The 12,200-nt window shown below is 38.7% G+C and overlaps 1 protein-coding gene across 1 annotated transcript in view; it reads right to left on the minus strand.

Moving 5' to 3' along the window:
• POM121C (POM121 transmembrane nucleoporin C) overlaps positions 1 to 12,200 on the minus strand; it is a 29,378-nt gene that overhangs the window by 6,291 nt on the left and 10,887 nt on the right. Inside the window, exons 6-10 of the mRNA XM_045819376.1 lie at positions 2,282 to 2,373; positions 1,589 to 1,662; positions 1,208 to 1,332; positions 981 to 1,083; positions 568 to 744 (exon numbers count right to left, since the gene is read on the minus strand). Coding sequence (XP_045675332.1) covers positions 568 to 744; positions 981 to 1,083; positions 1,208 to 1,332; positions 1,589 to 1,662; positions 2,282 to 2,373 — 571 coding nt within the window. The remainder of the gene's footprint in view (positions 1 to 567; positions 745 to 980; positions 1,084 to 1,207; positions 1,333 to 1,588; positions 1,663 to 2,281; positions 2,374 to 12,200) is intronic.

Consider the following 12,200-nt stretch of genomic DNA (forward strand, 5'->3'; position numbering starts at 1 on the left):
CTGAAATCAAGTCCAGTTAATAACCTAGATACACCTTACTTAAAAAAACACTGACTGTATTTGCCTACCATGTGCTAACTGCAGAGCATATCACCATGAATGAGACAGTCTCTGCTCTTGAGCCCTGGGACAGGCAGACAGCAACACAAAATACTACACGATCAAGTGCAGTAACAGGAGTGTGTATCCATGCCGTACCATGAAGGTAAGGGGCAAGACCTCTCCACCTTGTAGTACATTTACACTTCAGTGATACCTGAGGTGGCATTATTCTCAATTTATAGATGACAGCAAGGTGCAGAACAGCTGTGGAACTGGGTTTCAAATCAAGACCATTTCACTACCTAAACTAAGCTTCTTTTTTCAGCTTTAAGTGTTCCAACTCCCTTCCCTAAAATTTCCTGATTACCGAATCCTGAAGGTCTTAAGCTTGCACCAGCTCAGTCTGGTCAGCCAGAGTAGGTTCAGCCCTTACAATTCCTAGTGACTTACACGCATGATGTTCTCACCTCAACCTCTGCAAAGGCTGGTGTCATTGTATGCTCTTAGGGAAGCTCTCCCACTCACCTGGGAAGGATGGCAGGCCTGGGGAATTCTGCATCTTTTTCAAGCTCTCCAACAGTGGGTTAGTGCTTGAGGCTGGGAGAGAGGATGGGGAGGGAGCAGCCGCAGCAGTAGGCAGAGTTAAAGTAAAAGAAGGCTGAGTGGTAGGTGGGTTCTCGGTGACAGAGCTCGAGGCAGCATCTAAGGAAGGAAGAAAAAGAAGATTCAATTGTCCTTCCCGGTTTGGGAATTCCTTCCAGTGGTGTATCATGGAGAATGGGGATGCTCTGAGTCTCAGTAGAACTCATTTAGAAATGCTTTCCCTCAACCTCAGTGCTCACTGTTCTCCAGCTTCTCCTGAGAACCCAATGGATTTCTCAGATGAGAAAAAAACAAAACAAATCCTCTCTGGTGTGTGAGAGATCTTTATTCCTTACCAGTCTTATCTTCCAAGACCTTGTTAAACCATCGTAATGAAGCTTTCTTTTCCAAGTCTAGGTCCTCTGCAGTAATTGAATAACCAAGCTGGGGAGGTGGAGGCTACCAAAGAGAAGAAGGAGAAGTCAAGTCAATCAGAAGCAGCTGGGAAAAACTTGTAGTTAGCCTTCTTAAGACTCAGAAGAGCTAAGCTGGGGTGGGCAGAGATAGACAATCAAGACCATACCAAGGTCAGCTGGTCCCCTCGTTTGGCGGGCAGCAGCTGAATCTTCCGTTTGCGCTGCCCAGAGCTGCCAGGTGTAGACGGAGAATTCTGCAGGTTTTGTTTTTTCCATGCGGTTGTATCTGTAACTAAAGGAACAAATATAGTCTTTTTTCAAAAAAAGATTTTATTTATTTTTAGAGAGAGAAGGGGAGAGAGGGAGCTATTTATGTCACCTTTCTCCCTTACTGGACTAGACAAACCTGAGACAGGAACTTCTATTTCTGTCCATAGCAGGCCCTCTAGACGGCAACGCTGAAAGCGTGTCTGGGACAGGCAGTAGTCCACACATCCTTCATAAATACTTCCACCACCACAAGCCACTCCTGATGTTTATCAACTTACCCTTTTCTCCCTGGGACTCCTTGTCAGCTACTAGTGGAGCTGAGGAACTAGAATGATGAGAAAGTTCTTCTTCTCTGTAGGAGAAAAACAACAGTATTAAGTTTAGGAAGACTTCCAGACAATAAATACTGAATAACTTATACCCTCCTAACTACCAAATGGCCAAAGTCTAGAACAACTGTGATTTGAGATCTCAGTATGCCAGGAAAAAACAGTCAAAAGAAAATTCTCACAGAAACAAAGGGAGGTAGTTAATGGAAACCACAGAGAAGCCACTGTCTTAAAAACAAGCACAAAACAATTACTTATCTTCAAAATCTTCCTTATAACCTGCTGTGTTACTGAGAGTTCTAGTCACAGATACAGTCCCTGAGAGAGTGGCATACTGGTCGACTACAGGTGGACTCAGAGGGTCAGCTGGGGTCAAGAACACGAAGTCTGCTGCCCGCTGACATTATTCATTCTGTTCACTCTATTCTGCGCTCGCACCTGGTCACTCACGCAGGAGAGAACCAGGGGCCCCTATAGTCAGTGTGTAAAGAACTGTAAAAAAGAGCAATTCTCGTGGGTACTTCACTGTCATTCTAGGTGTTCATTTGATTCTCCAAATAAGAGTTATAGAAAACCTAAAAACCAAGTAAATTTCTCTCCTTCCCTGACCAGTAATCCGCACAGCAAATATTAACCGATTACCTTATTTTCTTTGCTGGCCTCTCTGGTGTCTGGGAGCGGGACGAGGCTGGGCTGGAAAAGGGTGACGAACTGGGGCCACTTCTCTTCCACAGCTGAAAGTCAAACAAGAGTTACAGGACTGCCGCTAGCTGGTAGTTCAGCATTTGACCTTCAATATAATTTTGTGGTTCTATTAATTCTATATATAAAGTCTCCTTGTAAGTGACTAAAAAATATTTCAAAAAATACTTCTTGGTGAAGAAAGGCTCTTGAAACGTAAGTCAATTTCCAATATTAACTATGGGATAAAAAAAATCTGAAAACGAATGGAATGCTAACTAATAAATGCAGAAGGAATGAATGTAGTTTTTGCATATATTAAAAAGTGGAACATTACATTCAATAATGGTTCAGAGCTATAACATGTAGTTATTCTGTATTGTCTATGGAAATGATCAAAGTAAATTAATAAACTGTTCCAGTGAAGATAAGCCCATAAACTAATTTAGTCTTGTTTTTGTTGAATTTTCAGTTTTTCTTTATTAACTTTATTTTTAAAAATATGCTTTCATAACATTTATAACTTTTACAACACCTGTGGTACTTATCATTATATGCTAATTACCCATACATCTGTCTCTTCTACCACACAAGAATCCCTTGACAGTAGAGATGGTCTGTTTTCATCTCTGCCTCCTTCAAAGGGGCCTAGCAGCAAAGTAACTGACAAACAGCAAGCACTCTGCAAAGAAGTCTTTAGCCTAATTGCAAAGATACTAATTATCACATTTTTCCTGAGAAGCTTCGTGATTTCTTACTCTGTAAGAGTTGCATGATATAAGCATACAAAGGGGAACGGTGCTTAGTACAAGTTCAAAGGAAGAAAAGAAGGATTTAAAAATTGAAGACAGGCAGTAAAAGAGTACAACAGTTCCACAAGACTAATATCAGGAAACCCAAGGATCAGAATGAGCTGGAGAAAGATACTGAAACCAGTATTTTTTTCAATGTTACTTTTAGGTAAAGAACAAGAAAGGACAACAGTCAGTCATTTTAAAAAAGAAAACCTTGCGCCTCTCACACCCTGCGCTTTTAACAAAGTGCCAAAGGTGATTCTAATGTTTTGCCAGGGTTTAAGACTTGATTCAACACTTGGGGGGGCGGGGAATGTTGTATCTCTATTTCACAAACTGTACATAAACATGTAATCCAGATGTAATAACAGTTTACATGTAAAAAGTGTAACAAACAGAATACTATAAAAAAATAAAGGAGTTGTTAAATAACATGGGGTAGGAAAAAAACTTTTTACGCCAAAAATGAAAGAAAACTGACAGAGTGTTACATAAATACTAAGAACCTCTCTACATAAAAATATTACCATGTGGGAGGGAGACTTTACTATACATACACCCTTTGTACCATTTGTATTTTCAGCAATACTAATATTTCCATAAAATAGAAATAAAATCGATATGAGCAGGAAACAAACAAAAAACCCCAAACAAAGCAAAAGAAACCATAGATAAAATTAAAAGGCAAATGTTTTCAATTAAAGTGACGAGTTAATATCTTTAACATGTCAAAATGGAAAACTTGCAAATCCATATAAATATAATGAACACATAAAATAGTGAGTAAAAGATATAACAAGCCAAGTCGGAAAAAGAAATAGTTGATTTTGAAACTCCATTTTTATTTCCCAAGTTCCTATTTCATAAAGGTACTATAATTTTATACTTCACAAAGAATGCAAAGATAAGCAAGACTGCACCCATCAAAGTATCTTCGGTGTGGAAAAGAGACAGGACAGTACACAAATTAACTCTGAAGAGGTCTGTTAAAAATGAGTCCAAGAAGAAAGAGATTATGCTGAGTTTGATTACAAGAATCAGTAAGGAGAAAAGGTGACATTCACAACAACCCGTAATTTCATACAAAAAATACTTATTCCAGATGGAGAACAGAACAAGGAAAAGGAAGGAGGCAGGAAAATATTAGGAGCTCTTAGAAGATAATAAATGTTCTGTCTTGGCTTAAATATAGGGCATAAGTAAAGAAACAATAAGGGACAGGGTCAGAAATGCAAACTAGGGGTATGACATTTGAAGGCTAGAGTAAATATGACTGAAAAACGACAAGTCTTGTAAGGCACATGAAGGTACCAATGCCACCCACAAAGAGGTAGAAGAGTTCATTTTCCTTTTTTTTTAAGTACCCACATTTTTTCAAAAAGATTTTATTTTTTTTAGAGAGGGAAAGAAAGGGAGAAAGAGAAGGAGAGAAACATCAGTGTGTGCTTGCCTTTTGTGCACCCCCTACTGGGGACCTGGTCCACAACCCAGGCATGTGCCTTGACTGGGAATCAAACCAGCGACCCTTTGATTTGCAGGCGGGCGCTCAACCACTGAGCCACACCAGGCAGGGCAGAACAGTTTACTTTCTATAACTGGTACAGGTTAACATTTGTAATGATTTGATAACATCAAAGCAAAAAACTTCTAGTTTGGTAGCTATAGATTTGGGTATTTACTAGTGTTCCTCTGGAAAAATACAATTAAGTAAAATATCTGTACCACCACTTGCACCAAATCTATATTGATTACTGGGGATTTTACTACTTCAGTACACATTTTTTTCAAGAGCAGCTTCAACAATAAGAACTTTCATATTACTTTAATTACTTTAATCTCTCCTTCCTAAGATCTACTTCTGAGAACTTATATATTCAAATATCACACATCAACAGGAGTGTGACCGGTAACTGCTTACAACAGAGTACCTATGAACTATCAGTGTCAGTGCGTGTATTTCTTGCAGTGAGTCACAGGACCCACCAGGAGTAAGGGTTCTGTGAGACAAAATCTATGTTTAAGCAGTGGCTGACTATGCCGTTTTAGACCAAACCTCCTGCCGAGGACAAAAAGAAAGCGCAGCAGGAAATCTGAAATGCACCTGTATGAAAGTACGGCAATATGAAGAGCTGCCAAGGCGGTGAGACGTTGCAGAGACAAGACAAAGATGTGCCAAGAGGTGAGACCCACACTTAGGTCTACGTTTTCCCTCGTTGTGACTGTCAATTCCAAAAGTAAAAGCTGCTGCTGAGAGACTGACAAAAGCTTCTGATATAGTCTCTTAAGCCAGAAAAACAAAAACTGGAATTCAGGACTTTCCAATGTAAAGGGGTCCTAACAAATACCTCAGGCTTCTTGCTGGTATCCCAAAGGCTACATACTGGGATACAGAGCAAATGAGAGGGAAAAAAAAAAAACAGAAAAACCCCCAACCCTCATAAGAACTGATGATCAACTCAGAATGAGATGAATCAGTTCATCCAGTTAATTCCAACTGGAGAGAGGTAGTCTGCCTCTCTTCTAGCTGCCTGCCAGGGGCAAAAGTAAAACCTCTCTGGAGGAAGACACCATCCTTCAGAGCTTCAGGTCATGGCTACACCCTTTCACTCCATGCCTAACAGAGAAACAAAACAAAAATCAAGTAAAAAAGAAGATAATGTTTAACTAAATAGGAAAAAAGCAGCAATCAGAAACAAACCAGGAATCAAATACTGGCATTATTGAACAAGACTTTAAGGAACTATTATAAGAATTTAAATGACAATATAAAGAATCTTGGTAGACAAACAGTCACCATAAAAACACAATATAACTGAAATTAATCCAATGGTGGATCCTCCTCCTCTACAGTGATGTCAGCATCATGGCCAAGTAAGAGCACCTCTTAGTTTTTCCTCTTGAAGTTACAAGTCAAACAACTACATATAACTCAACAAAGGATTATTCCCAGCTCAATACATAAACTTGTCTCAGAGAGATCCACGCATCAAGACATATGCAGACAGGTGTATTAGAGTGAGGAGGGAAGGCAGAATGGGGGCAAGGAGCCAGAGGCAGGAGCCATATATGCAGTCTGATGCTCATCAAGGCCCCAGCTGACCTGGTGTCGAGAAAGAGTCATGTAGCGGCCCTCACAGGGCAGCACAGTGGGCTGTAGTAGCAGAAGCAATACTCTGGCCTGAGTGGCTGGCGCCCACTGCTGCTAAACCCAGTGACAGAGGTGAAGACGGGGCACCATGGTATGGCAGCTGGACACCTCAGATAGTACAGAGCAGCTGACAGCCTCTGGTTACAAGGAGGCAGTGCCAGGAACTCACAGGCCCAGAGCCCCAATCGCTTGCCACATCCTACCATGGGGGTGGTACCCTGAAACTGAGGCAACGGGGTCACCAACGGCATGTGTACCTCCTCAGGGAATACGGGGCATTTTTCACAGCTAAAGGAAAAAAAAATCAGACAGAAGCAGGAAATTGCAATTCTTGTTCAAAATAGGGTATTAAATTCTTAATTAGAACACAAAGACTAAAGGGGGGAAAGCATTAAAAAAAGACTGTAACCTATGCAATTTGGAAATGAACTTACAGCATAAAAAGTGATCATTTGTGACAACAAAAAAATAAGAAGGGAGAGGGAAAGGACTGAACTTGCACAGGTGAATGAAGATAAGATGCAATCAGAATAAAAGGGACTATTGTATGTTTCAAACTTCTGGTACACAAATCTAATGGTAACCACAAAACAAAAATCTACAGATAAGATATATAACAACAATAAAAGAGGAAACAGAAAAAATTCATAGAAAACCACCAAACTAAAACAGCAGACACACACACACACACACACACGCGCGCGGGAAAAGAAGCAATGGAAATACACAGAGCAACCAGAAAACAAAAGATACAATGACATATGGGCCATCACCCTAATCGTATATGGACTGAACTCACCAACCAAAGCACAAAGTAGCAGAATGGAGTTCAAAACAAAACCCAAATGCATGTTGATACATATTGCCTCCAGGAGATCCATCTCAGCTACAAAGACAAATATAGGCTCAAAGTGAAGATGTGGAAGACGATACTCCAAGTAAATGGCATTCAGAGAAAAGCAGGTGTGGCCATATTTATAACAGACAAAACAGACTTCAAGATAGAAGAAGGTACCAAGAGACAAAGATGAATATTTTGTAATGAAAAATGCAACAATTTATTAAGAAGACATAACACTTATCAATATGTATGCACCAAACCTGAGAGCACCAAAATAGGTAAAGCAATTACTAATGAACCTAAAGGGAGAAACAGAAAAAAAACACAATTATAGTAGGGAACCTGAATATCCCACTGACAGCAACAGACAGATCATCCAAACAGAAAGTCAGTAAGGAAATACTGGCCTTCAGTAGCACATTAGAGCAGATGGACATAATATTTACAGAGCTTTCCATCCCCAAACAACTAAATATAAATTATTCTCAACTACACACACACATCACTAAAGGACAGAATATATGTTGGGGCATAAAAGTAGTCTCAATAAACTTAAGAAGACTGAAACTGAGCAAAGTAGAACCAGAGACATGGAAATAAAAAACAAACTGACAGTGACCAGAGGGGAGGGGAATAATGGGGGAAAGACGGCGAAGGTCAAGGAACATGTGTGAAAGACCCATGGACAAAGACAAGGGTGGGGTGGGGAGGGGGAGTGAACGTGGGAAGGGGGATGGGGAGAGTAATGGGAGGAAATGGGGACAACTGTAATTGAACAACAATAAAAAATTTTTTAAAGAAAAAAGAGGAATGGGACATAACATTCCCTAAAATCCAAAAAAGACTGAAATCAGCCACAAGGGGTGTGGCTCAGTAGGTACTTTTCCACTACTTTGTGTCTTCTGCAGTTTCAACAATGTCTGGTAGTTTTCAGTACATAGATCCTTCACTTCCTTTGTTAAATTTACTCTAGGAATTTAATCCTTTTTTTTTTTTGCCAATTATAAATGGGATTGTTCTGTTCATGTACTGGAAGAATTAATTTGCATTTCCACAGACATGGAAAAAAAAATCCTCAAATGTGTGTAAAACCACAAAAGACCCCAAATAGCCAAAGCAACCCTGAGGACAAAAAAAGAAGTCAGAGGTATCACATTCCCTGGCTTTAAACTACAATAATCAAAACAATACAGTATCGGCAGAAAAACAAAACATGCAGACCAGTGGAACAGAATTGAGATTCCTGAAATAAACCCACACATATATGGGCAACTAATTTTCAACAAAGGAGCCAAAAACATACAAACATACAACAAAAAAAGTCTCTTCAACAAATGGTGTTGGGAAAATTGGAAAGCCACATAAACTAGACTGTTGTATGACACCATACACAAAAATTAACTCAAAAAATGTATTAAAAACTTGAAGATAAGACTTGAAACAAAATACACAGAAGAAAACATAGGTATTAAACTTACGGACCTTGGTCTCAAAGGGGTTTCTCTGTGAACTTGATTTCAAAGGCAAGGTAAGTAAAATCAAACATAAATGAACAGGACTATATCAAACTAAAAAGCTTCTGCACAGCAAAAGAAAACAATGACAGAACAAAAACAAAAAGGCAACCATCTGAATGGGAGAAGACAGTTGCAAACGATACCTACAGTAAGGGACTAATAGCCCAAATGCATGAAGAACACATACAACTCAAGAAAAAAACTAACAATCCGATTAAAAAGTGGGCAGAAGACCTGAACTGACACTTTTCACAAGACATACAGATATATGAAAAGATGTTCAACTTCACTAGCTGTAAGGGAAATGCAAACCAAAACAATGAGATACCATGTGACACCTGTTAGAATAGCTATTATCAATAGGATAAGAAATAACAAGTCCTGGAGAGGATGTGGAGAAAAGGAAACCCCTGTATGCTGCTGGTGGGAATGCGTACTGGCGCAGCCTCTATGGAAAACAGTAGGGAGGTTCCTCAAAAACCAATAATACAGCTACCATATAACATTCTGGGTATCTAACCCCCCCCCCCCAAATTCAAGAACACTTATTAGAAACAACCTAGATAAAGATGTGGCACATGCATATATACAAGGAACTACTACTGAGTCATGAAAAGGATGAAATACTGCCACTTGTGACAAATAGATGGATCTTAAATATCATGCTAAGTGAAATAAATCAGACAAAAAAAGGACAAGAACTCTGTGCTTTCACTCACAAGTAGGATATAAAACAAAAAGCAACAAAAGAACAAAACAAACTCATAGTCACAGACAACACTATGGTAGTTTCCTGGGTGGAAAGGGAGTGGGGGCAGGATGAAGAGAGTAAAGGGGGTCAAATACATGGCGACAGAAGGAAATTAGAGTTTGGATGGTGAGCACACAATGCAATATACAGATTATAAAGTTGTACACCTGAAACTTATAGAATGCTATTAACCAATGTTACCCCAATAAATTTAAAAAACAATGCAATGGATGGGGTAAAATATAGGACTCCACAAAGCTGAAGGAAATTAGTAAACTGGAAAACAGAGGAGCTGAAGTTTGGGGAGACAATGATGGCAGTCACAAGAAGAGACACAGCTGGGACACAGTGCAACGGAGAAGTCTGACACGCCCAGGAATACTGGGGAGGTGAGAAAACAGGGCAGAACAGTATCTACACTGATAATGGCAGCGTTTTTCAAAACCATCAAAAAAAGACACCAAGCCACACAACAAACCCCATGGAAGACAAACCACAACTAAGCACTTCATAATAAAACTTCTTTTCAAGTGAAGCTGAAACACTTATCAAAACTAAACATATGCTGGGCCATAAAGCAAATTTCAAAATATTTCAAGGACTGATATGAATATATCATCCTGTGACCTAACGTAAATTAAACTAAAAACCAGCAACAAAAAGATAACTAGAATTCACTGTTTAGAAATTAAGCATTCGATTCCTCACCAGGGTACATGCCTGGGTTGCAGGCCATAGCCCCCAGCAAACACACATTGATGTTTCTCTCCCTCTCTCTATCTCCCTCCCTTCCCTCTCTAAAAATAAATAAATAAAATCTTAAAAAAAAAAAAAAAGACTTAGCCATTAAAAAAAATTTAAGCAATGCACCTCTAAATAACCTATCACTCAAAGAATGAATCACAAGGTAAATTAGAAAATAGCTGTGGGATGCAACTAAAGTTGAATTTCCAGGAAATGTATAACTTTAAAAAGTATTTATTAGGAAAAAGGCTGAAAAAGAAAGTCCCCAGTGATCTAAGACTCTATATTTAAAGTTAGAAAGAAACCCTAGCAAATCAAATGCAAAAAAAGAAGGAAATAATATCTACCATATAATGGCACAAATTAAAGAAAAATATAACAGATAATAGAGTGGTTCCTACAACTGGGTATATAACCTTGCAAAGGAAACTTAATCCAATAAAGAACATCTACAAAAAACCTGTACCGAGTGTCATATGTAACATGAAACATGGGAAGTGCACTCTCTAACATTAGGAAAAACAAGACCAGGATGTTTGCTGTCACATCTGTTGAACATCATGCTGGAGGTCTCACCCAGATGCAGTAAGGTATAGATAAACCATGTAAGGACCTGGGGAAAAACGGGGGTGGGAACTGCTATTACTGTAGACAACATGATGTACATACAAAAATCCTGAAGACTACACAGATGAATATTCAGAATTAAGCAAGTTTTCTGAGTTAAAAAACTAGCTGCATTTCTATACATTGGCAACAATTAAAATCTTAATAAACTTTTTACAACAGCATCAAAAACATATACCTAGGAGTAAATTAAAAAGGATATGTAAAACCACTACACAGAAAGATGATGTAAATAAATGAAGGATATTTTAAATTCATGGATTGAAAGATCCAATATTGTAAAAATGTCAATTCTTTCCAAAATAATTGGTAAAGATAATCCCAGTAAAAAAATAACAAGGTATTTTTATTATGGAAATTGACCTTGAGATTCTAAAATTACGTAGAAATGCAAAGGGGTCCTGGCTGGTGTGGCTCAGTGGATTGAGTGCTGGCCTGAGCCAGGTCCCCCAGTAGAGGTGTGAGAGAGGCAACCACACATTGATGTTTCTTTCCTTCTTTCTCCCTCCCTTCCCCTCTCTCTAAAAATGAATAATAAAATCTTTTTTTTAAAAATGCAAAGGGCCAAGATCCAAGATAGTTCTCAAGAGGAATGAGAGAAATGGCAAAGCTGAATGACTTATTCTAGTAGGTATCAAAACTCAGAGACTGTAGAACCGGGCGGGGGGGGGGACCCCACAACCATGCAGAGTCGAAAAACAGACCAATTGAACAGAACAACCTAGAAATGCATCCACATATATACAGACACTTAAATTATGACAAAGGTGGTGCTGCAGAGCAAGGGTGAAAGGACGGTCCTTTCAATAAATGTTCCAAGTCAAATGGGTATTCATGGAAAAACAGTGACTTTGATGCCTAGTTCACACTGTACACAAAAGTCAATTTCAAGTGGATTACAGATATAAATGTGAAAGGAAAAATAATAAAGCTTCTAGGCAGCATAAGGCAGCATAAGAGAATATCATGACAACCTCAGGTAGGCAAAAATTTCCTAATACATAAAATATACTAACCATAAGTGAAAAAAGACCGTAAGAAAGTAAGAAAAATACATTTATTTGTTGCAACACATAATTTACAGAGAGCTTATATCTAGAAAATATAAAGAACTTATTATGTAAGAAAAAAACCTAATGGTAAAGAGACAAGAAACTTGAACAAGGCACTTCATAACAAAGGGTGTATAAATGGCCAAGGAACAGTTCATACCTCGATCTCACTAGTAACTAGGGAAACAAAATTAAAACCATAATGAAAAATGACCTCACACCCACTAAAAAGCAACACTAAGTGTTGGTGAGGATGTATAACTACAGAAACAAAGTCTGACACTGTATTGGTAAAAATATCAACTGAACACTGCTTTAAGAAACTGTTCAACATGTACTATAACCTGACACACACATACTTCACATATGTGCACCGAAAGACACAGTAATATCCATAGCAGCAGCA

The sequence above is a fragment of the Phyllostomus hastatus genome, unplaced genomic scaffold, assembly GCF_019186645.2.
Source record: "Phyllostomus hastatus isolate PE091 unplaced genomic scaffold, TTU_PhHast_1.1 phas_scaffold_385, whole genome shotgun sequence".
Taxonomy (NCBI): Eukaryota; Metazoa; Chordata; class Mammalia; order Chiroptera; family Phyllostomidae; genus Phyllostomus; species Phyllostomus hastatus.